The 27500-nt window shown below is 42.5% G+C and overlaps 2 protein-coding genes across 3 annotated transcripts in view; both read right to left on the bottom strand.

The window, feature by feature from the left end:
- LOC309714354 (uncharacterized protein) overlaps positions 1 to 27500 on the bottom strand; it is an 84228-nt gene that overhangs the window by 51447 nt on the left and 5281 nt on the right. The window lies entirely within an intron of this gene.
- Positions 11504 to 18663, bottom strand: LOC309714367 (uncharacterized protein). 2 transcript variants are annotated; one of them, XM_082546772.1, is made up of 15 exons: positions 18497 to 18663; positions 17692 to 17897; positions 17365 to 17508; positions 16654 to 16792; positions 16049 to 16574; positions 15659 to 15934; positions 15045 to 15186; positions 14777 to 14920; positions 14632 to 14694; positions 14336 to 14394; positions 13764 to 13954; positions 13277 to 13677; positions 12904 to 13003; positions 12211 to 12412; positions 11504 to 12118 (listed from the first exon to the last, which is right to left on the bottom strand). In XM_082546772.1, the coding sequence occupies exons 1-15, from the start codon at positions 18617 to 18619 to the stop codon at positions 11976 to 11978; spliced, it is 2859 nt and encodes a 952-aa protein (XP_082402898.1). In that variant the 5' UTR covers positions 18620 to 18663; the 3' UTR covers positions 11504 to 11975. The 2 variants fall into 2 exon arrangements, with proteins under 2 accessions (XP_082402898.1, XP_082402897.1); XM_082546771.1 differs by having other exon boundaries at positions 15659 to 16574.

Below are 27500 nucleotides of genomic sequence, written 5' to 3'. Positions count from 1 at the left end.
TAAGAGTGCTGCAACATTCTGCACAGTCTGAAGACTATTTAAGGCTGATTTGTTTAAACAAGTAAAAAGTTACAGTAGTCTAAATGGGAGGAAATAAAAGCATGAATAATCATCTCCAGTTCAGGCTTTGACACCATTAGTCTGAGTTTTGAAATGTTTCTTAGATGATAAAAACAGTTTCGGACCAGCTGCTCGAGCGACATCGAGCTGTCAAACATGACACCGAGGTTTCTAAGGCTCGATTTAACAGAAAGGTCAAAGAAGCTGATATGCTGCCTAATTTCTGAGATCATGTGGTCGGCAGCAATAATTAAAGTTTCTGTTTTACCAGACTTTAGCTGCTGTTTAACCATTGCTTGATTTCTGTTTGATTTCTGTCAGGCAATTACTTAAACTAGAACATTTATAAAACTCTTTGAAAGAACAGCATAACTGAATGTCATCAGCATAGAGATGATAGGAGATATTTTATCGTGTGTGAGCCAAGTTAAGATAGTTCATATGTTTTAGTATTTATATTTCGCTGTTGTTAAGCTTGTTTGTGTAATTAATACTTTAAGAAGTAAATGCATGTTTATGGTGGAACTAAAATTATTTTATTGCTGTGTTGGTTTGGTTACGTAGTACCATGAACACATGTGACTTAAGGACTCGTGTTTATAGTCAAATCTGGGCATCACGGATATATGCAAATTAGCGCATGCGGTGCGGGAGGGGGGAAAGAGAAAAAGAGTTAATACGGCATAAGCTATACGCGGCAGCAGGCTAGAACAGAGCCACACGGTTTTCCTACCATAGTAGGTTATTTTGTTGAGGATAAGTTAAACCTGACCACTCCTGTAAGATGCAAACTGTGGAATCAATTTTTTGTTACATCTTTTCACATCGGAGTCCCGTGGAGTTCTCTTTCCTCTTCAAACTGACGTACCCGAGTAAAGCACGGGAAAACTGGTCTCACGGCTTATACATAGCACCTAATAATTTGGCCTAGGTGGAATACATAAAGCAAAAAGAGAATTGGACCCAAGACGGATCCCTGAGGTACCCCACAAGGCAGAACTGTTGATCCAGACATCATTTGATTCATACGAACAGTAAAAGATCTCTCAGATAAATATGATATAAACCATTTTAAAACAACAGCAGTGATCCCAGAGACGTTCTTGAGCCTGTTCATCATGAGACTGATCTACACCCAGAAACAGGCTCATACGCTGGATCTTGTGCTGTCTTTAGGGTTACCGGTCCTACACATGGAAACGTGATGCTGTTTTTTCACTGTTGTGTTTGATATATTTTTATCTCACTGCCATTTTCCTCCTCTTATTCCAACACCCCATTGTTGTGTATTTAACCCATCTGCAACAGAACTATTTTCTATTGCTTTTAAGAAGTTTAAGGTCTCCCCTCGGCGATGGTACTGAGCAGATGACATCTAATTTTTATGATAAATGCCAAACTGTCCTTGATGAGGTTGCTCCTTTTAAAACTACTATAGGTGTCAAACTCTGAAGCCACACCAAACTACTATTAGAGCTGGCCTACTGGTATTATACAGCTAATATATACATTGTTTAGTATTAAGCTTTGCTTGTTCCATATTCAGGTTTTCAGCAAAACGTGTTTGAGTCCATAAGAAAAGATTCATTCTTATATCTGGAGGAATAAATATATTTCAATAAATATTAATATCCAGTTTTGAATTCTGGCCCACTGTGTATTTGAGTTTGACACCCCTGCTCTACAGTCACACGACGCCAGCAAGGTGGAGGTGGAGTACTGGTTTGGGCTGGTATCATCAAAGATGAGCTTGTGGGGCCTTTTCGGGTTGAGGATGGAGTCAAGCTCAACTCCCAGTCCTACTGCCAGTTTCTGGAAGACACCTTCTTCAAGCAGTGGTACAGGAAGAAGTCTGCATCCTTCAAGAAAAACATGATTTTCATGCAGGACAATGCTCCATCACACGCGTCCAAGTACTCCACAGCGTGGCTGCAATAAAGGGTATAAAAGAAGAAAAACTAATGACATGGCCTCCTTGTTCACCTGATCTGAACCCCATTGAGAACCTGTGGTCCATCATCAAATGTGAGATTTACAAGGAGGGAAAACAGTACACCTCTCTGAACAGTGTCTGGGAGGCTGTGGTTGCTGCTGCACGCAATGTTGATGGTGAACAGATCAAAACACTGACAGAATCCATGGATGGCAGGCTTTTGAGTGTCCTTGCAAAGAAAGGTGGCTATATTGGTCGCTGATTTGTTTTTGTTTTGTTTTTGAATGTCAGAAATGTATATTTGTGAATGTGGAGATGTTGTATTGGTTTCACTGGTAAAAATAAATAATTGAAATCAGAATCAGAATCAGAATACTTTATTAATCCCGAAGGAAATTAGGGTTACAGCAGGCAGCACGCTAATGGCGCATGCGCACTTACAAAGGAACCTTCTGACCAACTTTACACAAACATCACATTGGGGAGACATGTAAGAAAGGTAGGCTGATAGGAAAAAAACAACGAAAATACATAACATGAGGTAAGAGGAGGAGAAAAAAAACTCCACTCAGACTGAGCTCCTAGTGGGAGAACAGTTTGATAACAGAAAAAACACCTCAGCACAAAAAGCACATGACTATCAATACACCATAGAAACACAAGACAAGCAACAGGGGCGGGTAAAGGGTAAGAGAGAGCCGGTGTAGACAGCGCATCCGGTCCTGCAGCATGTCTGCGCTGGTCCAGTCAATTGCCATCTTCCCCGGTAGGGCACAAGCATCGAAGGCGTTTGGAAAGGGAGGGGGTATATATTTGTTTTTTGTTAAGTTGCCTAATAATTATGCACAGTAATAGTCACCTGCACACACAGATATCCCCCTAAAATAGCTAAAACTAAAAACAAACTAAAAACTACTTCCACAAACATTCAGCTTTGATATTAATGAGTTTTTTGGGTTCATTGAGAACATGGTTGTTGTTCAATAATAAAATTATTCCTCAAAAATACAACTTGCCTAATAATTCTGCACTCCCTGTAAGTCTCACTGAGGATAAAGGCCAAAGAATAGAAATGGGTTTTAAGACGTGATTTAAAAGTGGGCAGTGAAGGACATATACACAGAGTCCCTGCTAGTAATAGGTTAGCATATTCAAAACAGGCATGCTTATTGTTGCTTATTGAAAGCAGGCTTAAACCATTCTGCTACAATCACACAGCTCCCCTCTCCACCACACGCATTTCTAAGACCTTCCTATTCCTATTCTGTATTTCAAATGAAAAACTGAAGAGTAAAAAAAGTCTTGTATATTGAGTCTTTCTAAATAAGAAAAGATTATGCATCGATGTTGTTGTTTTTTTGTTTTGCATTTAGTGTAAGTCTGTGTTTTACGTTTTCATATTTGTATGTCTCACAGTCTCTATTACTAATGATCCAGGCTTTAAATGTAGTACATCAGTAGTTGTTGTCCTCCCTCCTTCTTCTGAAAAAAGGACACAATGCCAACTTTTTAAGAAACATTCAACTAAAATAATTCAGCAAAATCATGAGGGGCGAGAGCTGTGAGTTGAGTTGGAGCTTGTTTGGTGGCTGTGAAGGGTTTGTGGGGTAGCTGTAGTTCAGGAGGTAGAGCAGGTCATCTACTCATCAGAGGGTTGGTGTTTTGATCTGCATGCCAAGCGTCCTTGGGCAAGACACTAACCCCAAGTTGCTCTCTGGTGAGTGTGTGGATGTCAGCTAGGAAGCACTGAAGAGCTTAGAAGAAAGTGCTTGGGGTGAAAATGGAGAAGATATAAAAATTGTCAGTGTTTGTCTATGCTTTAATACTCTGGTCTTTATGTTAATCAATCAATTGATCACTTTTTTACAATCCTCAAATTATATTTCTATTTTTTTCTATTTTTGAATTAATTAATTGTTCTTGTTTTTTTAGTTTATTCCTTCTAATATCTAGTATCAGTTCCACCTGCATCCACCCAGCGCTGGGGAGTGACCTGCAGTGCTATTATAGCTGTGCTACCCTCTTTGGCACACACATGGTGTTGCACACTGTTGAATAGACTTATGCTTGCTTCTTCTTCTTCTTCACGTTCTCTCAGCGTTCTGGTTTTTCCGGTTGTGCAATTCTTTTGACAAAGACAAAAAGAAGAAAGACAGGAGGAAAGAACAAATAACTACTACAAACAAAGACATACATTTACCCCACTTTGGTGCTTTTATGGGAAGTACAATATCCCAAAAAGCTTTAAACACATGTGGTTACACATATTCTGCTTTTTATAATCTTCTTTGATTAAAGCACTTTAAATGCAGTGAGTACTCACTGATTTCAAACATGCAGTTTATCGGATCCTGTTCTTTTAAGCACTCAAGAGGGCCTTTAACTCAGCATTTTTAAAAATGTTCTCTAAAAAATACCTTAACCTTGAGTTTTCAAATTTTTTCCCCAAAACACTTTCACCATTTGATTTTTGACTTGACGTTTATACCAACACGGATGAGCAATGAGAAAAAAAATACAAATTGTTATATATATATTTAATGTAAAACTTCAACTTTCACCATCAAAAAATTTATAATTCATAAGGAGATTGATTTCTTAATTTCTTAGTTCATTACTGAATAATCAGTATAAATGAAGTTTCACAGAATTGCTCTGACTAGCACTCGCATAGACACTCACCGTGCATGCTTTTGTTTCCTTGTAAAATAAACGCGGTGCAACTCGCTACTCTGTGTCTCACTTCATAAGATCATTTTTCAGTCTCTGATAAAACCTCTTTAACTTTGCCCTGCTTCACTTCAGCAGCATCGATCTTTGCACAGGAAACATCCGTGTGGTGATTCATGGTTTTCTTCCATTTTTGATTTGCTGCAGCATATTTTCAAAGTGCTTATGTGCTGTAAAAGACAAAAAAAAATGAAGCCAGGAAAAAATCCTTCATGTTTTTCTGTGCTTGATCCTCAGTTACTTTGACATAGTGGCATGTGAAGCGACCTCTCTGCATTGAATCATACTTGTTATTAATCTCTGGCTGTCTTCCACAGCATGTCTTTATCCTGTCTCACTCCTCTCACCCCAACCGGTTGTGGCAGATAGCCGCTCCTCCAGCATGCTGGTGGTATCCAGCAGTGTTTTGCAGCACAAAGGAAGAATAAACCTTCCTGTTGTGAAGCTAACACCAGCTCTATGTGTGTGCCACTTCTACTCTTTACCACGGGTTAGTAAATGTGCATTAAAATGAATGTACATTGCACAGTATGTTGTTTATTTGAGAATGGAAGGAAGTGGTTTCTTTTGAGAATTGTGTGTAAATTGTGAGTTAAGGCTACATGTTAGGGGACTTGGCTAATGTGGAATAGTGTGTTGTGAAGCTAACCTAAACCACTGAGAGACTGCTGAACTCTGAGCCTTTAATGTATTATGCACTCTGTGAAACGGGTTTTATACCATGTGTTATTTTTCTAGTTAATGTTGTGGTTAAAAAGAAATTTTTGTGGTTTAATATCAAAGACAATTCTTGAGTGTTATAAGGTAACTTAGTGATCAATGGCGACTGCCTAGTAGGACTGTGTGCCATTAAAGTAGCATTGCACTCTATAGAGTTTGTAGTTTGCACAACAGTAGTCAATGTATTTGTGGGAAACCAGAGTGCAACACACAGACAAAAGGAAAGAGTCACATCATCCACAAAATGCAGAGATGAGAACAGAATCGGTGACCAAGGGCAGACCTGGCAGAGTCCAACACCCACCGGGAATGGGTCCGAGTTATTCTCAGTTATGCGGACCAAGCTCTTGCAAAGGTTATATAAGCTTTGAATGCTTATATAGCTTATATATGGGGTGTCTGGCCCATTGCCCCCATACTCCTGAACGCTCCTTTACACGGCTACAGCTCGACACACCTGGGAATAGGGATGGGTATCGAAAACTGTTTCCCACTGTTTCTCTTCCGTGGAATTGTTTGCCATTTTTGCAAACGATTCCCTTATCGATTCCAGTCGCCCGAATGACGTCACCACGTTGCGGAGCGTCATTTACCTGGCAGGAAACGCGGCGCCTAAGCGGCTCAAACGCTCAAACGTTTGGTTATACTTTACGAGAACGGATGACAACAGGGCAACTTGCAATACTTGCAAAGTAGATATTTCATTTAAGGGAGGAAACACTACGAATATGCAAAAGCATTTGCTCACAAAACACACGATGACCTTAAATGAATGTCGTGTTTTTAATTCCGCTCGACTCGTGAATCTCAACCCAGCAGCAGCGGTAACGTTTGCACGTCCTCTCCCGTTAATGCGGCAGGTAAATAATCAACAACAGTGCATATTATGTTAGTGCGATCTGCCTTATTACAAAACCATTACTGTGCATTTAGTGACCATGATGAGACTGAGTCTGGCTCAGATGCTGGCAGCTCTCGCTGCAGTCTGCCGGCAGCGTCTCCTTTCAGGCCAGGATAGACGAACGTCACCGAGCAGTGACTCAGTTTGTGGTCAAAGGCTTGCACCCGTTTGCCACAGCAGATGCCCCCGATTTCACTTTGGTAAGTGAATGTGTTTAATTGTAGGCAGGGACATTACTGGATATTCTTGTGTAATTGCTACAGAATAATTTATGTTTTACTTTGTTATTGCTACAGGAGAATATTTATTTTATTATTTTACATTTACAATTTTTTTTCCTGGGGACCCTGTGACACCCCATTGAAGAGCCGTAGGCTGGATCTCTTAAGATCTCACTGTTGGGTTTGTAAGGCCATGTTACTCCTAAATGTCTGTCTTGTTCAAAGAGAAGATATAAAGCAAAGTTCTAAGCTAATTGTTAATAGGAAAATTGTACTTAGTAGTCAGTATAATCTTTTAATGATATAAGTTTGCATATGGTAGAATGCTGCATGTAATCATTTGTGTGTAGAAGTATATAGTTGGTGGCATATTGAAAGAATGTCTCATCCTAGGGGGCCTGTAACTCTTCAAGGTGTTCTAGCGTCCACCCCCACATCCTGGGAGCATGGGAAGAGGTCATACCTTGTTTTATTGTTTTAACGTAGCTATGTCTGTTTTAGTCTAAGTGCCTTTTGTTTAGATGAACTGCTGGACTTCCTCACTGTGTTATCTAGGGTGAACCATCTAGGGTGAGGGGGAGACTACCCTCTTCCTGACCAAGGATGTTCCTTTTGTGCTGTAATGTTATATGACCCTTTGATCAGCAAGACCACACACACACGCGCACACACACACACACACACACACACACACACACACACACACACACACACACACACACACAAGCACCCACTGAAGTATAAATAAAGACCGGGGCAGTTTCTCAGTGCGAGTCTCAGGTCTGGAGGCTGCCCTTGCTAGCAAGAAGTTCCGTGTGTTTCTCTTCTCTGAGTCTTTACTGAAGAAGTGTTATAGAGTATATTTCTTAACATTATTTGGTCCTTCGTAGCCGGAGCAGAAAATATCTGAACTGTTATCTGTGACTCTGTTCCAGGATCCAGCACTGATTCCTGACGCCGTGGGGAGCCAGCACCGAAGCCTGTGCACAGCCGTCTTGGACAAGGAGAGAGCCCCAGGACGTCAAATTCGGGTCTGGGCCGGTGTTTTTAAATCTGGTCCACGGCGCTGGGATTCAGTCCGATGATCTGAACCACCAGTGAGAAGTCGGAGGGGGAGAAACACTATTTTGGTGTATAAAACGGCCGCAAAGGTTTAAAGAAATGTGATAAAATAGGTTTAAGTTCGCTAAAAGGAACTGTGTTTAGACTAGTTTTAGAGGCAGCTGAAATTACTTTGTGACAAATTAGCACGCAAATGTCTGTGTGTGTGTGTGTGTGTGTGTGTGTGTGTGTGTGTGTGTGTGTGTGTGTGTGTGTGTGTGTGTGTGTGTGTGTGTGTGTGTGTGTGTGTGTGTGTGTGTGTGTGTGTGTATGTGTCTGGAAGTAAGTTGATTTTACAGCACAATACGCTGCCGAACTACTTCTATTTTTGTTTTCTTTGCTGAGGCTCACGTACTGGTGACAAAGGAGAACGGTTGAGTTTCATCTCATAAAACTGATACCGCTTCACCGTTAGGGTGAAGTCGAAGGCCGTATCAGTAAACCACTCTGAAGTCAAGCGTGCCAGCGACGGCCCAGCAAAATCTTTGAAAATGGGGAATAAACAAGTAAAATTAACACCTGATGAGGAATGGTTAGAAAAACACCAAACCGGAGCAGGTAAAATAAGTGCAAATAGGTGGAGAAATCCACAAAAAGCAAAAAAAAAAAAAAGCAGATTCTTTAGATTGCCCTGATCAACAACAGCCGGTGCTCCAGACCATTAATTTAACCAGTTGTTAATAGTAATCTGCATTAAGCTTAGGGTTGCTCAAATTCAGTTTAATGACATATGAGATGAAGTAAAATAGGTAAATATTTAAACTAATGACGTGCTCAGAGGCATTTGACCTGTTTGAAAGACTGTCGTCTTATTATGAGCCATGGTTGAGATATAGAGCACACCTGTGAAAACAACTAATATGTTGAACCCTGTATGAAACATCTAAAGGTACATGATGGAGAAGCTGAATTGAATATGAAAGTGCAAGACTTTGCCACTGTGTGGGGCAAAGCACGCAACCACTGTGAGGTGACATCTGGTGGCCAAAAATATGAAGAGCAGCTTGAATCTACAAAATAAAATGTACTGCTTCATTATGATTGCCCACTCTACAGAGTGGAATTCTCAGTACGGTGGGCCACCATTGTGTTGCTTTGAACATGTATTTTTTGGGGGGGTGAAAAAACTGTCATGTCTATTTATTTAATAAATAAATGTGATCAATAAACTTTCCTTATTTAAACATGTGCCATGATGTGGTCTTTCTTTGCTTGTGACTTCTTGATGTTGGTAAATACAATAGATGAAAAATTCATATAATAATGTACAACACATTATGGAGGATGCTTCTGCTGTGAGGTCCTGCCTCCACGTACTTTTGGAATTAATCACTGGACAGCTGGACAGGTATGTTTATAAGTAATATTATATCAGGCCAATTTTCCTAGACATATTTTTGACCTGGGGGTAGAATTGATTGTGAACTGGAAAGGGTGAATGCTTATAACCTTGTAAAGTAAAAACTCGATGTATTTAAGGTCATCCTGTTTTTATTTTAGAAGAGAATTTGTTCCACTGTTGTTATGGTGCCTGGGTCGTCGACCCAGTGTTTTGTGTTTTTGGTTCTTTGATTTTGATTATTTCATTATATTCTAGCTGTGCCTTATGGGTTATAGGTTTATTCTTAGCTTAGGTTTTCTGTGTGGGTTTTGTTAGAGTTTTAGTGTTCTGGTTTTCTGTCTATGATCCATAGTTGCTGTCTCCCCTTGTCAAGTCTGCGTCTCTGTGTTATGTTTCCTGTTTTACTTTAAAAGTCCGTGTCTCATGTTAATGTGTGTGATTTTGCTTCCTTTGTCTCGTGAGCCCTGATTTGTCCCAACTGTGTTTCCCTCCTGTTTCCCATTCCCTGATAGCTCCCTCTGTGTATTTAAGCCCTGTGTTTCTCTGTGTCAGTGTTGCGATCTACCCTCATGTATGCTGTGTGGTCTGTGCCCTTTTAAGTTATTTGGATTCGTAGTTTTGTTCTGTTTGAGTTCATGTTTGTCTCCGGAGTCTGCACTTTGGGTTCTCCATTTCACCACTCCTGCCTGCACGCAGCCTTCACATGACAGAAGATCGCACTTTTTCACTTCAGAGTTGGACGCTGAGATGGAAGGACTGGTTAAATTGCTGGACCGCATATCCCAGTCCAACAGCTTATGGGCTATGTCTGTGGGACTGAGCACAGTGGAAGCAATGGTGAAAACCAGCCCCTGGCTTCAGCAGTTTGCTTCGGAGGGGGCAGGTCAGGGCACGTGAGCTTGCCCTGTCTCTCACCACGCCAACGGCTATGCGGTCGGAGGATGAGGAGGTCGACTCCATTTCTCCACTGGTTCCCTCTTCCAGAAGGAAACGTCGCCCTCGCCAATCCTCTCCTCAGCCCTTTTCCGGGATTACAGAGAAATTCGGTGAGTCACGAGAGTGCTTTTCCTGTTTCTGCTACTGTTACTGTTCTGGCTCTTGGCTCCTCTCCTCCTCCTCCTCTCCCTTAGTTTCCCTGCTTAGCCTCTTGTGTCCTTGTCTAGTCTCGTGGGTTTTTTTTGTAGTACTTTTCCCTGGAACACTCTCTCACAGTCTGTTCTCTAAAACCTAAAAGAGGAATTATGGATTTGATCAACTGGTCTCTGAATGCAATTGACACCCTTTTCTTAATGAGAAGTCTGGGCTCGGGAGAGCCCGAGTGTCCTGGAGGTACTTTCCCTGCCGGATACACGATGGACGGGTGGTATAACTGGAGGGTCGTGTGCCTGGCGGGACTGTCGATCGAGGACGCTGAAGATATCTACCTATTCGGAACCATGATAACAGGGTTCTTGCTGATTGGAGCTGGCTAGGCCCTGGCTTATCGAAGAATTAAGAAAGCGGAATCGGCTGTTTCAAACCCCCACAAGGGGTCTGGTGTCTGCTCCCTCCTCTGTAAGACAGAAAAGGAAAACACTTCCCTGCCTAGCCTTGATAATCTAATGTTATTATCCATTGTTCTTCTAGTGATTCAAAGTTGATTTAGAATATCATGTTCGGGACTCTCTGACCCAGAGACTTATTCTAACCATTATCCTTGTATGTAAGCATGTTTGCAATCCCACTCTGCACTCTAACTCATTCCTACAATATATCCGTCGGACAGTCACACTGAACGAAGCTTCAAGCTTCAAGCAGGCCATCACTAGTTCAATCCATCATCCAAAAATGGAAAAAGTATGCCACATGCAATTTGGCAGGAGCCATGAAGGGGACACAGCAATCAGGTGGAAGATGTTCTGGTAAGAAAAGACCAGAGTTGAGCTTTTGAGCCTAAATGCCAAGCGCTACATGAGGCGGGAAAGTAACACTGCTCATCACCCTGAACACACAATTCCCACTGTGAAACATGGTGTGGAAATATAAAGAATATTAATGTGTTAAAATGGCCCATTAAAAGTCCAGAAATCCCACTGAGCATCTGTGGCAAGACTCGAAAATTGCTATTCACAGACGCTCTGCATCCAATCTGGCTGAGCTTGAGCTATTTTGCAACGAAAAATAGGCAAAAACTTTGGTCTCTACATTTGCAACGCTGGTAGAGACATACCCCAAAAGACTCGCAGTGAAAATATTGACGCAGGGGGATCTGAGTGCAATTGCACGCCACACTTTTCAAATTTTTATTTGCTTAAAATTTTGAAAACCATGTATCGTTTTGGTACCACTTCACAATTTTGTGCTCTTTGTGTTGGTTTGTCACAGAAAACCTCAATAAAAAACATCAAAGTTTGTGGATGTAAGGTGACAAAATGTGTCAAAGTTTAAAGGGTATGAATACTTTTTCAAGGCACTGTATATGCGCCATATGATGTGATGAAGAGTAACACTTTGACTGAGGAAGCACTAACACGTATGTTTTTATTGATTAATAACAAAGATGTATAGTAACCAGTCCAATGATAGCCATAGATATTCAAAGCAAAAATGATTATAGAGGAGCACACATCAACAGTAACACTTTCTGTGAATCACACTCTAACATATAAAAAGAAAAGCTGCTGTAAAGCTGCACGACTGAACAACAAGCCAAAGATTAATCTTTCAAAGTCTGTTTTATGTCTGTTTTCTCTTAAAGCTGGCAAACACAAATACAGCTGTAACAGCTGGGACTGTGCCCTACATCATAAAGCTAATTGAGGTGACTGTTGTTGTGAGTTCACGCTACACAAATGAAGCTGAATTATAAAGAATTAAATTCATGATTGATTTAAACATGAGCAGATACACAAACACCGAAACTCTGACAGCAAAATGAGGTTCATTGAAAAGTAATGCAGGAACTGGTATTCTGATTACACTGCTGTCTTAATTTTCACTCAAGGCCAAACGCTGGTATTTGACCTTTGACATTTTGGCCCTGTACAGGAGCACTCCACAGATCATGGCAACAGCAGCAAGAAGACATCCAGCGATGAAGACCAGGTTCAGGTTCAGGTTCAGGTTGTTCCCTGAAGACCACAATAGAACCTCAGCATTGTTCACACTTTAGTGAAAGTCAAACAAAGAAGCTAATGTTAAGAAGCACTTTGTGTTTCCATACCTGCACTCATGCTGGTGTCTGCTGACCTCTTCAAACGCAGAGGACCCTGGGAAACGAAGTGCGCTGCAGTCTGGATGGCAGAGTCCCTCTTTCGGCGGTGGGAGTGGTGGTGATGGTTTGATGTGGAGTTGATGCATCCCTGTGAGCACCTGCTGTTGGGATTCCCTGCTTCACACATCATTACTGAACAGCTGATGTATACCTGAGTGAAACAGGACACACTGTCAGTATATCAGCAGACGTACAGTTGCCCCCTCTAGTGGAACAAGAGCAGAGCTGCAGTCAAACCTTTGCTTCTCCGTCCCAGCCAAGGAGAAAGCACAAATGTCACAGCCTAATTAACTTCATGTGTTTCTGCACAGTTTGTTATTGTAAATCTGTAGACTACTACAATGGATTTAAAATCAAAACAATGAAGATAAATGAAGCAGTTCAGCAGCAGTATTGCATCATTTGTTCAGGAATTTGAGCCATTTTTATACATTTACCAAATATTAAGAGTCTCAAAACTAATATGACATTGACTGACGAGTAGTGGAAATAGTTTTCCACCACAAGCACATAAGAGAACTCTAAGAAAAGTTTAAAAAAGCAACTAAAAACGAAATAAATACCTTTAAAATGAGACTAAAATTGGGCATATTTATTAGTGCTTTTAGAAATTGTAGCTTCTAGATATCTACAGTTCTTTACCTGATCGTGCAAACCGATGAACTTGAAGGCCTCGATGCAGAATCTAAACTGTCTCTTGTTGTCGGTCTCATGGATCATCACAGTTGGGTCCACGGGGCACCTAATCAGAGCCGAGCACAAAGACGACACAGCTGCTGTAACTTCATGTCTTACAATCAAAGCTGCTACAGAAGCAGAGACATCACAGGGTTTCTACAGCATTTCAGAATCAAAGAAAAGAGAAAACTTTGGTAAAACTCTGGGTTTCCTTCTTTTCTTTTATATATTGATCCAATGGTGGGTTTTCGTATCAAACTTGGCCAAATTATCAAATGTTGAGGTAACTGATGTGCCCTAAATAATATACACTTCACTTCCTTCAGCACATGCGTACCCGTCTTCAATGATGGAGTAGGTTGGCTGGGAATTGGGGTTGTCGTACGGTGAGGCTCTGCAGGACTCCACAAACATCTCGGTGTCGTTGACTATGGAGGACGCATCTATCTCCATGTAAATCTTCTGCCCTACGTCGTACTCCAGAGGGTACGAACTGGGATCAATGATGCTTCTGAACTGGTTGTTGGGGTAAAACTCAAACTGGTAGGTGAACGTGCCGAAGCCTTTATCAAACACTTCCACCATCGTCCTGTGTGCTGTGAAGCCCAGTGACACGTTCCCCTTTTTGGGGTACTGACAGTAGAACTCTACTTCCAGGTTATGTTTCCTGGTGATCAGAGCTCCGCTGTCATCCACTGTGGTGATTTCATTCTTGAAAATGAGATGTTCCTCGTCTTCCTGCAGAGTCAAACATCACTCTGTCAGTCCTCGTTCTGGTATCTAAACCAACAACAACAGAATAGATACAAAGGAGCTCTGGTTACCTCGATCTGAGTGCCACAAGCATTGAGAGGGATGACGCCGATGATGTGAGTGCTGTTGGAGTATCTCTCCAGGCTGCAGAGGGTGTTGCTGGGCTCACTGAGACGCAGGTGATCCTCACGGAGTCCACGGAGGGACGATTTCTCCACCTCGACTCTCATTTCAGACTCAGTGCAGATCACGTTGGTTTTAACTGAAACAAGTTAAAAACATATAAAATATGATGTAAGAAAACATACAGACTTAGAATTTACCTTATGATACCCATTCAAAGGACTCTTCATTAAGCTAAACCTAATGCAATCCAACACAACAGATTTAAAGATTTACAATTTCAGTTTATTTTAATGTTGCCAGAAATATGTCAAAATTCTCCAACTTCAATTGTCAAAAAGTTAGAATATTAACAATAAAAAGAATGAGTTAAGTCAAAAAAAAAAATATTGACAATAGAAAATTGAGAATATGTCCAAAAAGTTGACATATTTTCTATTTTTATTTTTAGTTATTTATTTAGTTATTTATTTTTTTTATTTTTTTTTTATTTTGATATCAAAGACAACTTTAGACTCACTTTCCTCTGTTCCAACTTTCAAGATGACACACCTCATCTCGGACTGATAGACGCCGGACCTGAAGAGACAGAACGATGATAAGTTGACTTAATGTGTGACTTAAATAATTTTCCTTTTTATTATTTCTTCAAATACTCTTGAAATTGTAAAGCTTAAGGTCAAATGAGGAGAGCTTCATTTTATAATTTGTTCATAGTGGCATTATTTATTCCAAAAGCACATTTATTTAAACTTCTCACACCTAGGCAGAAAATCCATTTTTTTAAAGCACTAAAAACAACAAAAAGTCACTTACTGTGAAGTCGGGGTGCCGTGGTTATGAGAGTGGGTATTGCCTGGAAAACTGGTCACTGCTGACCTGAAAAACCCACAAAGAGTCCAATCATGACTTTGCTCTCCCAAACTATTTCTGTGTTTAAAGGAATGAAACCGAGGCTAACCCTGTCGCCGATTCAACAGCAAAGCACACTGGGAAATAATCTCCCAGATCGCTGGAGAACGGCGTCCACCGAAGCACAAACTCATTATGTGTGGTTCTGTGCTGGGTCATATTCATTGGCCCGCTCATGATGATATCTTGTATTCTGTAAGAAAACCACAGAAGGAAACAAGGATTAGCTCATTAATGCTGAGCTGAGCTTTCCTGCTGAAGTGATAATAATGCTTCGCTGCCATCAGGCCTCCTTAATCAAGCTTTGTCTCACTCACGCTGCATATGAAGCCTGTGCTTTGATTCTGATCTCCACCTCTTTGTTGACCTCTGCATGAATGCGCTGTCCGTGTGCAGGTGTTGGGTGCACAAACTGGGGCAAGTATAGTCCCTCCTGGCATGAAGGAGCAGGTGGATCCACTGGAGTACAGTTAGAGTAGTAACAAATAAGCATCCATTACCAAACAGGAAGAAGCAGCTGTCTGCATAGCAAAAGTTTAAGGCTTTAAACAAACACGTGAAGTGGAGTTTGGTTCTTGGGCTGCTGAAGAATTCAGTGCAAACAGGTAAAATGAATATTAAGTTTTTAAGATAAACTGTGCGTCACATGAGTAAATGAGTACATTTTACAAGTTATTTGGGAAAAAATAATAAATGTAACAAATAAACACAATAAGGAGAATACACGCTTAAAATATTTAAAAAAATATATAAATGTAGGTAACTGAATATATAAAAAGTCTTAAAGGTCTGTTGTGATCAGCTGTTTCTACCACAGTTACCACTGTCTTCATGTGCAGAGTCATGAAAGCAGCAACATGCTGAGAACAGAGCAGAGCGGAGTGTGCTGCATCATCACATCATCAAACACTGAGACAACAATGGGCCTTACCAACGAAAGAGAACTGCAACGGTAGTTTACTGAGGGGAGGAGAGGTCGCCTGCAGCGGTCTGCCCGTAGTCCACCACCATGGTGTGGTAGTGCGGGCTGTTGTAGTTGTAGTGTGCGCAGCTGTAGTTGTAGTAGGAGCAGCTGTAGTTGTCCACCACCACCATGGTGTGGTAGTGCGGGCAGCTGTAGTTGTAGTAGGAGCGGCTGTAGTTGTCCACCACCACCATGATGTGGTAGTGGGGGCAGCTGTCGTTGACCCCCACCACCACCATGGTGCAGCTGTAGTTGTAGTAGGAGTGGCTGTAGTTGACCACCACCACCATGATGTGGTAGTGCGGGCAGCTGTAGTTGTAGTAGGAGCGGCTGTAGTTGTCCACCACCACCATGGTGTGGTAGTGCGGGCAGCTGTAGTTGTAGTAGGAACAGCTGTAGTTGTAGTAGGTGCAGCTGTAGTTGTCCACCACCACCATGATGTGGTAGTGCGGGCAGCTGTAGTTGTAGTAGGAACAGCTGTAGTTGTAGTAGGAGCGGCTGTAGTTGTCCACCACCACCATGGTGTGGTAGTGCGGGCAGCTGTAGTTGTAGTAGGAGCGGCTGTAGTTGTCCACCACCACCATGATGTGGTAGTGGGGGCAGCTGTCGTTGACCCCCACCACCACCATGGTGCAGCTGTAGTTGTAGTAGGAGTGGCTGTAGTTGACCACCACCACCATGATGTGGTAGTGGGGGGGTATGTAGTTGTTGGATACATGGCGGCAGATCGTTTCCTTCTTGCGGACAGAGGAGACCTGGAGGACTGGGATCCATCGGAGTATCTCAGACTGATGTGTCCTTGTGGGAAATCCTCCACCACCAACTCAAATGCATTCACCCTGGGGTCAGCATTAGTGTATTGGTAATGTAACGTGCAGGAGTCCTGACAGTGGGACATTTTGGAGTTAAAAGGGAAAAACCACAAGTGAGTTATTGTACAGTGCATTAGAACATCAGCTAACCTGGTGTAAGTGGAAGCCTGAATGTTGGGTGCAGCCGTAGCACTCTGCACTTCCTGGATTTCCATATCTGCATCTGACTTTGTCTCCATCAGGATCAAAGGACATCAGCTTGTATGTCCGTGGGCAGTTTTCAGGAACTCTTTAATAAACACATTAACAAAGTCTCTGTCAGTGTCTCACACAGTAACATGAGTCAAGCACTGGCATGATTATCTTGTATTATCTTGTAAAACTGATCAAGAAGGTAGAAAGAAAAATATGTAGACAATAGAATGAAAACTAAAATTAATTTGTCTGCTAGTTGATAAAAAACAAGAACTTCTTGTTTTCCTTTTTCAGAGAAGCAGGTTTTGCCACATGATGACATTTTCAAATTCTGCTGTTTAGAGGCTCATAGTTTAATTGGAGATAAATTATCTGAATTTCAGGAGCTGGACCTCGCCTCCAAACACACCCCTTCCAGTTCTAATGCATGTTTGTTTTTGTGCCCCACCCTACCTCTCCTTTTTTAATTCTTTCAATTCTTTCCATTCTTCACTTCTGCTTAGTACACGGGGATCTGCCAGGCCTGGTAGCCGCCACCAGTCCCCTTCGAGGCCTTCCCCAAACCGCAGCTCAGCTCATGTTTTCGCCTTTATCTACTAAAAATGCTGTCAAATCTGAAATGAGGACGTGGGCCCAGTGAGAGAAATCAAACTTCAGGAAGCTTACCTGAGGAAAGGTAGGATGGCAACTTCTGGTGCTCTGTTTGGTTTTCCAGTGTCGGATCTTTCTCCCAAATCCACAAGAGTGTTCAAGTACCAATAATGGCTCCAGTAATAGGTCCGTGTGGGGATCCAGCAGCAGCTGGCTGCCCTGGTTTGTTTAGAAATAACAAAGTCATCCACCCACCAAGCTCTTGTTTTATCATAATATCAGACAGATTTAATGACTGTGGTGACTTTAGATGAATAATAATTAATAAAAATTAATAACCAATAATTACACACAATGAAGCACATCAACAGTATCTTCATACTTAAAATGAAAAATGCTCACCGCATTTCAAAAGGTCTGTTGCTCGGGACGACCCGCGTGGTGACGGTTTCAGTTTCACACCATTGTCTGTTATAGAGTGGAGCACTGGTGCTGCTGTCCAGTCTGCCTCTCTGACTTCTGGAGGTGTAGCCACAGTATCCACTGGAACAATACCAGCCGAGGGAGTAGTAACATCCATCATAGGTGTCTCTGTCCCGAATTTCCACCTTTAAAACATACAAGCAACTCAGTCAGATTTTAGTTTGTCACTCCATGTTATCTGCAAGAAGAAGGTTCTGTATCTGTGTTTGATCATGTGATCACAATTTTAACACAACAAGTGTTGGTCATGGAAGCCACGTCTGCAGCCATTGATTAGTCAAGGCACTCTGGATTTAGAGGTGAAGAAAGTGAAACACACAATACTATTACAACTACTACAACTACCAATACTACTACTAATAAATAATACATTTTTTGAGGAGCATCTTTCAGTAACAACTATGTGACAACGGACTTTTATTAGTTTTATTCAGTTTTTTTAAAAAGTTAACTATTTGTTTAAACTTTTATAAAAGACAACATGTGTGCACTCGTGCGTTTAAAAATAATAATGTGTTTCAAGATATATGGATAAGTTAAGAAGCGACACCTTTTACATTTTTAACTTCATTTTCTGTTTCTTCTATCAGAATAATCAGACCTGTGCACAGAAGGAAATAAAAGTCAGAATAATCAGTGTGAAAAGAGGAGATTCCTGTTCTGTCACAGCTTCACTTATTATCTGTCATTAACATTAAGTACAGTTAAACGTTGTGTATCTCACATTAAATGAGCCATCAGGGTTTCTTCCTTTGTAGGTGTAGGTCGTGGTTCCCCCAAAAAAATGAGAAGCAGACACCAGTGAGACCAGGAGCAGCTGAAGCAGGAGCATCAGAGTGGACGCCATGATCCTCCAAACCCACCTCTGTCTCCAGAGATGCTGCTCACATCCACCTGCAGCATCTTTATATACGAAGCAGGGCACAGTCCTGCCAAGTCTAGTGGCATGCACGCTATGTGAGAGAACAATAGGAGCTGCAAAACTGGTCTGAGCAGGAAAACACACCTTTTTAAAAACATATATATACTGTAAATGAGTAAATGAAACCTAACTTATCTGATTCCTGGCACACAGACCGTGTTATTGTTATCCTGTAAACACAGGGTTACGCCTGAAAACCAGTTTAATCCATGTGATAGTTTCACATGACACCAGGTTTCAGTACAGCACAAATACATCTGTTCTAACACTACAGAATTTCCTATGTAGAGAATTTCTACAGTGATCACAGTACATGAATCTGGGCAGAGTCCTTCTGCATAGCTTGAATGTTCTCCTTTCGTTTGACGATGTAAAGTTAAATACATATGTGTTCTCAGCAATGTTCCCTCTAAGCTGCTGGCAGGTCTCTGCGCACAGAAAAAAAATCTAACCTGAATTGAAATTAACATTAAAACTTTAACAATTCTGTTTTGCAGTGTCAGTCAGTGAGTGACTGGCTGCTCCTGTATGGGATTAGAACGATGCCACCTTATCCCATAGTCCAGCCAATAATGTGATTCACATTCATATATACGCAGCTAATCAACGTCGTTGACAGGCTATGACGCGTCCTTATTAGTGATGTGTCGGTCGCAAACGAAACGGCTCTTAGAGCCGTATGGCGTTATTTTTGTGCCACTATTCTGAGCGCACGTAAAAAAAGTTTGCAGGTACAAGTGTTGTATTTTGAGGAGAAATTTATTTTGAGCGAAGAAAAGCTAAATTTGAGTGAAAAAAATTCATTGCTGCGTGCAAAAAAATGTATTTCAGTGTTTGCTATTATCCACACACAACAGCAGCCCCTCTCGCTCAGTTTTTCATTTGCTCTCGCAATGTGTTGCTCGCGCTCTCAACATTTCTGCCCATGCGCACTCAACTCTTTCTCTACACTGTTATATTTGTGCCACAAAACCAGCCAATCACAGACCTGGATGCAAAATTATCTGATTGGCTGTTCTGGTCTCCAATCAGCTCGAAATGATGAAACGAGGCAGTGGCAGAGGAACACAGATTGGCGGAGTTTGAAATATAACTCTGTCTGTGTCACAAAATAAACTTTAAAGATATTTTCATGCAAGAATGGTGCTGCATAAACTTCAAGTATCTGCTCGATTCATCAAGACATCACATATTTGCATAAGTGCTCTGACGTTTTCGGAGATGCCTGTTACCCACCAGCTGACCGCATAGCTGGACCTGCCGATGGGCATCCCGGACATTTGCCCGGTGGGCCGATGATGATTTTTCATTTTTATGTTTGTTTGTCTTTGTAACGGTATAAACAATGAAAGGTGGTGGATTAGCCAGTTGGTCACGATCAACTCGGGGCTGGACCAATTACAACACATCCGTATTGAGGGGAAAAGGAACACGATTCGTCCCAGACTTCAGCTACAATGAAAAAGACACAAAGCTGGAGTTATTCTGTCTTTGCTGCACAGCTGCCTCTTCTCTCATTCTCTCCCCTCCCTCTCCTGTTGCTACTTCAATCATGAAACTGATCAATGATCAGCTGATCGTCTCTCTTGTTTCTTGTTCTTATCACGTAATAATGCAGAGTTCATCATATAGAAATAAAAACCTGAAGTTGTGCATTATTTGAACACGTTGCCTGCCTGCAGCACTAAAGGACTCCGTGAGAGACGTCTGTCTCGCCCTAGCAGCACCTGTCCCTGTCCTCCTCTTCAGTTCGCCTCAACATACGCGCCTCATATTCTGTGATGTGATTTACTCTGAGGTTTTTGACAAGGTTAGTGATGTTGCCACAACCATACATGCCAACCCTCCCGATTTTTCCGGGAGAATCCCGGAGCCACCATTCTCCCGAATTTCCACCTGGACAACAAAATTGAAAAACCATATTGCAGAATTCATAGCGCGGCCCAGCCAATTCCAGTTTCCAACAATGGCGGCAGCGACTTAGTTTTAATATTACTCTTATTTCTCTTTCTGGGTCGCAAAATAACTTTTAACATATTTTCAGGTGAAAATGCTTGAAGAATGTTTGAAGTGTGAACTTCAAATATCTGAGCCGACCGACTGTCAGGGTCCTGGGTCTCCTGATCCAGCATTTTTAGGTCTTTGTGATTCTTGTATTTTGTACAGATGTACACTCTGTTCAGTGTACGTCTGTGTCTTTGCATGTTTGAGTTTCTCGTGTTTTCTGTCACTCTGTATTGTGAATTATGTTCTCATGGTTGGTCTTTCGTTACTCCCTCGAGTCTAGTTCCTTGTGTTCCAAGCTTAGTATTTCCCTCTGTGTATTTTGGTTCTTAGAGTCCTCTGCCTTATGGTTTATGTCTCTGTGTTTCTTAGTTGCTGTCTGCACCGAGTCAAGTGTGCGTCTCTGTGTTATACTTCCTGTTTTACTTTGAAGGTCTGTGTCTTATGTGAATGTGTCCTGCTTTGCTTGTCTCGTCAGTCCTGATTTCTCCCAGCTGTGCCCTCCTTCTGTGTCTCATTCCCCGCGTTACTTCCCAGTGTATTTAAACCCTGTGTTTCTCTGAGTCAGTGTTGTCTCTCATACTGTGTGGGTCTCCCTGTGTGTTTAGTTTGGCATTTTCCAGTTTACTTTAGTTTGCTTCTGTATGACTTTCCCCTGCCAGCACTAAAGCTGAGTTCGTTGTGTTTAAACCTCGTGCCTGAGTGCCTGCATTTTGGGTCCAACTCCTGCCTGCCGCACAGCGATTCATGACACTGACACATCGTCTTCAAACCCCTGCAGTCTTTCGCTACTCGGGTTAAACATGATATATAAGCCACTTTGATAACTTAAAAATGTTATTGTTTGGCTTTTTCAGTGTTTTATTTGTTCTTGAGTAGATCTGTTTGGCTGAGATTAAAGTTATTAGATTAGATTAAATTTAACTTTATTAATCCCGATGGAGGGTTCCCGAGGGATTCACACAGCTGAATAAATATCAAACAGAAAATGAATTAAGCAAAGTGTGAGACGGTCGAGAGTTTACGTCAGTGTCCTGTTATATTTTAGATAGCAAGGAGCAGACGGCAGAGTTTCACTCCACTGAGGGAGCTCGTGACGTACTACCCGGCTTTCTTTAGACCGCGAAGGCCGGGTCCTCAGGTGGAAGCAGCCTCTGAATTTGGACACCCCCGCTGTTTCCGGGCCGGCCAATAATAACGGTGACATTTAACGTATTTTATCCGATAAATAAACCCTGTAAAATGTATTTATCACCCCCCCCCCCAACAGCCCTTTTTAATGTCTCCCTAATTCTGATGTCTCAAGGTTGGCAAGTATGGCTACAACACCTCACGTTTTTGCCACATGTATCGCAAACCACGTCTCAGCTGTTTGTGGAGGTAAAATACGTCTGCACAATTACATTCAGCCATTGTTGTGAGTGCGCACGCCAAGGGGCTGCGAGACATTTGCACAGCCGTATTTCGCACATGACTATGAAAGGCGGAAGAGGAAGTAGTTCCTTTGAGTTAGTGCGCATGCGCCAACCAGCGTGCAGCCTGTTACAGTCGCTCCTGCTTTTCTCTTAGTTTAGCTCTTTTTTCTTACGTATTCTTTTTTTTTCTGACTTGTATTTTCCTCCGTTTTCTATCTCTTACTCAATCATGTGGATTGAGAGAGTTTTTGTTCTTCTGGTGGCCGTGGAACTCTTACTTTTATCAAGGACCGCGGCACATCTCCTACACGCACGGACTGTTTACTCCAGAGATCAGCTGATCGCCCTGATGCCGGCCGGCTCGCTGGCCAGGCCCGCAGAAGTACCAGCTGAAATTTGGAGGAAAACACATCGGGGATGCAGAGGTCAAGGACAGAAGAGAAGAAAAAAGGTGACGGTGAGACAGCGGAGGCTCGAAGCGAGGAGGAGGTTTAAACCGTGTCTGCCGTCTATCGTGATGGGAAATGTGAGATTGTTGGCAATTAAAATCGATGAGCTCTCAGCACTGGTACGGAGTCAGAGGGAATACCGAGAGTGTAGCCTGATGTGTTTCACCGAATCATGGCTGCACCAGGACATTCCCGATGAGAATGCTTCCGTGGAAGGCTTCCACACTGTTCGGGCGGACAGCGACAGCATCGCTAGCGGTAAGCGTAAAGGAGGTGGGCTTGCTGTTTTAGTTAACAACCGGTGGTGTAACCCTGCCAACATAACAATCAAAGAAAGGATTTGTTGCCCGGACACTGAACTGTGTGCTGTTGGACTCAGGCCGTATTATTTACCCAGGGAATTCTCTCACGTCATCTTGGTGGCTGTTTATGTTCCCCCCTCTGCTAACCCCACAGCTGCATGTGACACTATCCACTCTGCCATAGCTCGGCTACAGACTCAGCACCCGAGTGCCTTTATTGTGATCTCGGGTGACTTCAACCATGTATCACTGGACAATACACTACCAACATTCAAACAATATGTGGACTGTCCCACCAGGGGAGAGAAAACTTTAGACTTACTGTATGCTAACGTCAAGGATGCATACAGCTCCTCCTCCCTCCCCCCACTTGGTAGGTCAGATCATAACCTGATTCACCTCACCCCCCGCTATGTGCCAATTGTGAGGAGGGAACCTGTGACCACCAGGACTGTTAGGAGGTGGTCAGAGGAGGCAATAGCGGAACTACAGGGCTGTTTCGAGGTGACCGACTGGGAAACACTCTGTGAGCCTCACGCCGAGGACATCAATGGGCTTACTGAGTGTATCACAGACTACATAACTTTCTGCACCGACTCCATTGTTCCAGCTCAGACTGTTCATTGTTACCCAAATAACAAGCCGTGGGTGACTAAGGACATCAAAGCCCTCCTCAACAACAAGAAGAGGGCTTTCAGAGGGGGCAACAAAGAGGAGGTGAGGAAGGTCCAGGTGTTACTAAAGGACAAGATCAGAGAGGCTAAGGACAATTACAGGAGGAAGCTGGAGTGGAAACTCCAGCAGAACAGCATGAGAGAGGTGTGGAGGGGCATGAAGACCATCACTGGATTCAGGCCAACCAACAGCAGGGGAGCTGAGGGAGGTGAGAATAGAGCCGACGAGTTGAATCTGTTTTTCAATAGATTCGACACCACAGTGTCTGCTCCCACCCCCACAACCTCACCTGCAGTCAGCCTGGAATCCAGAGCCACACCACTGTGCCAGCCTCTCTCTTCACATGTTGCCTCCTGTGAGAGTCCTGACACCCCTCCCCCACCCATCACCTTCACTCAATACCAGGTTGAGATGCAAATGAGGAGACTTCACTCAGGCAAGTCTGCTGGACCAGACGGAGTGAGTCCCCTTGTCCTCAAGACCTGTGCCCCCCAGCTGTGTGGAGTCTTTCATAAACTGTTTATGCTGAGTCTGAGTCTGCAGAGGGTCCCGGTGATGTGGAAGACATCATGCCTCGTCCCTGTACCAAAGACGCCTCGTCCCAGTGGCCCCCAGGATTACAGGCCCGTGGCATTGACCTCCCACATCATGAAGACCCTGGAAAGGCTCATCCTGGACCAGCTGCGACCCATAGTAAGACCACATCTGGATCCCCTTCAGTTCGCTTATCAGCCTCGTCTCGGAACTGAGGACGCCATCATCTACCTGCTCAATCGTGTCTACACCCATCTGGACCAGCCGGCGAGCACTGTGAGGGTCATGTTTTTTGACTTTTCCAGTGCTTTCAACACCATCAGGCCGACCCTCCTGGGTGATAAGTTAGCAGCGATGAAGGTGGATGCTTCTCTGGTGTCCTGGATTGTTGATTACCTGACAGGAAGACCACAATATGTACGTCTCCCACAGTGTGTGTCTGACAAGGTGATCAGCAACACAGGGGCACCACAGGGGACTGTCCTCTCCCCCTTCCTCTTCACCCTCTACACCACAGACTTCAGCCACTGCACAGAGACCTGCCATCTTCAGAAGTTTTCTGATGACTCTGCGGTGGTTGGATGCATCAGCAGGGATGATGAGACAGAGTACCGGGCTGTGGTCGACTCCTTTGTCACGTGGTGTGAGCAGAATCATCTGCAGCTCAACGTGGCAAAGACCAAGGAACTGATCGTGGACTTCAGGAAGACCAGGAAACACTTGACCCCTGTTTCAATCCAGGGGGTCAGTGTTGACATTGTGGAGGACTATAAATACCTTGGAGTTCACATTGACAATAAACTGGACTGGGCTAAAAACACCACAGCACTTTACAGGAAGGGCCAGAGTCGTCTCTATTTTTTGAGGCGACTGAGGTCCTTCAACATCTGCCAGAAAATGCTGAGGATTTTCTATGAGTCTGTGGTGGCCAGTGCGATCCTCTATGCTGTTGCATGCTGGGGGAGCAGGCTGAGGGTCGCAGATGCCAACAGACTTAATAAACTGATCCGTAAGGCCAGCAATGTTGTGGGGATGGAGCTGGACTCCCTCAAGGTGGTGTCGGAGAGGCGGATGCTGTCCAAGATAAAGACAATGTTGGATAACACCTCCCACCCACTCCATGACATGTTGGTCAGTCACAGGAGCTCGTTCAGTGAGAGACTGAGATTACCGAAAAGCACCACTGAACGACACAGGAAATCATTCCTGCCTGTGGCTCCCTGTACAACGCATCCACTTAACACACTGTTTGCTGCTACAGCTACACATGTTTCTTTTCCAACTATTTATTTATAAGTGACTTATGTATGTATGTATGTATATATATGTATATATTGTACTATTCTTAGTTAGCGTATTGTCTGTCTTGTCTTAATGTTGGTTTAAAATGGAGCACTGTAACAAAAAATAATTTCCCCCAGGGATCAATAAAGTATTCTGATTCTGATTCTGATTCTGATTCTGATTCTGAATGTAGACAATCCGAATGTTATAGTTTCTTTCCACTGTGTTCCTGTTAATGATAAACTACAAATTTACCCTAAATTACTAAAATATCGATATTTTAATGTGAGAATCGATTCTAGAACATAAATGACTGGTATCGGAGAAATCGATATTTCAGGATCGATCCGCACATCACTAGCTAGCAAAGCAGCTGATGTGGAGTGAAGCCACGTTAATGACAGCGTGTACAACCATTGGAGACGTGAGCAGGACAGATGGAACAACTGACGGGAAAAGTGTGGACTTTATACCAGTTTTTAAATTGTGTTGATCGGCCACGTAAAACCAGAGTTATGATAAAATATCTGCAATGTTTGTTTTTCTTCCTGAATACTGTCGTTGTTTATATTTACTGCAGGAAGAAACGGTACAAACAGCGTTTTATAAGGAAAACGCTCGAAAGCCTGTGAGCAAAGACAACACCAAAAAAAACCCAGCCTTTCCTATTGGTGGAAAAATGTACCATGTCGACCAATCAAAAAATGGTATGGCAACATGGCATTTAGTTTTATAGGAAGGGGGAAGTTTTAGGAGTGACGGCGTGTTTTGAGATGTGAGAGATTTGCGACGTTTAGCGCAAATCTTGTGTAGTTAGTGTGTAGTTAGTGTGTAGTGTAGTCAACAGTGTTGTTGTGTGTGTCAGAACAATGAGGCGACTGCTGAGTGTTACAGGTGTTACAGCAGTGATACATCTGCTGCTGTCAGGCCTGCAGGTATCAGGCTGTTGTTCTCCTTCATCTCATAGTGGACAGAAATATTTTTTGGAGTGGCACAAATAATTTGTGTGGCATCAGATTTGATGCAGAACAGCTGATTGTTCTATAAACAGTTTGAAATGTTTATTTAAAAACACCTTGGCTGCATTTTTAGGTAAACAGGGTGTCAAACTCAAATACACAGTGGGCCAGAATTCAAAACTGGATATTAATATTTATTGAAATATATTTATTCCTCCAGATATAAGAATGAATCTTTTCTTATGGACTCAAACACGTTTTGCTGAAAACCTGAATATGGAACAAGCAAAGCTTAATACTAAACAATGTATATATTAGCTGTATAATACCAGTAGGCCAGCTCTAATAGTAGTTTGGTGTGGCTTCAGAGTTTGACACCTATAGTAGTTTTAAAAGGAGCAACCTCATCAAGGACAGTTTGGCATTTATCATAAAAATTAGATGTCATCTGCTCAGTACCATCGCTTTAGGTAAACAGCTGCAAAACTTTGTTGTTTGCAAAACTCAGTTACTTTTTTGAAGAAGTAACTATATAATTAATTGCCCAACATTGGTCATTATATCCTGTATTTTGCAGACAGTTACAGACTCTCTCCCAGACCACAGACTCATAATACAGTCAGATTTTTATAAAAAAGAAAGAAAGAAAGAAAGAAAGAAAGAAAGAAAGAAAGTTGTGTTTTCAAAATTGGAGTTCAAGTTATTTTTACTTCCAATAGTGTTAACATGCTACACAGGTCATGAACAAGATTTTTTTAAAGATTTTCATTGTGAGTGGGCTAAAGCAGTTAATGAAAAGTAGTCTAACAGAAATGCTGTAATTTGATTATTTTAATAAACATGTAACTTGGATGGATTCAATGCTGCCGTGACCACAGTGCACACGTCTAATGTCGCTCACAGTGTCCAAGGGTTCGCTCAGGGAGTTTGTGTGTGACACAGGAAACATTAGAGGGAACATTGGTTCTCAGACATTTAATCATTTTAAAATTTTATTTCTAACCTTTAGGGCCAAGGGTCAAGCTCCCCATTATTTATCTGACCTGCTGGAACCACATTCATCTTCCCGAGCTCTAAGGTCATCAGGTCAGAGTCTGCTGGCGGCCCCACGCACTCGATTTAAAGCTGGTGGTGATTCGGCCTTTCAGGCAGTGGCACCATGGTTGTGGAATTCTCTTTCACTG

The sequence above is a fragment of the Aulonocara stuartgranti genome (assembly GCF_965226115.1).
Source record: "Aulonocara stuartgranti genome assembly, chromosome: 9".
NCBI lineage: Eukaryota > Metazoa > Chordata > Actinopteri > Cichliformes > Cichlidae > Aulonocara > Aulonocara stuartgranti.
This window is presented reverse-complemented; position numbering and strand designations above follow the sequence as displayed.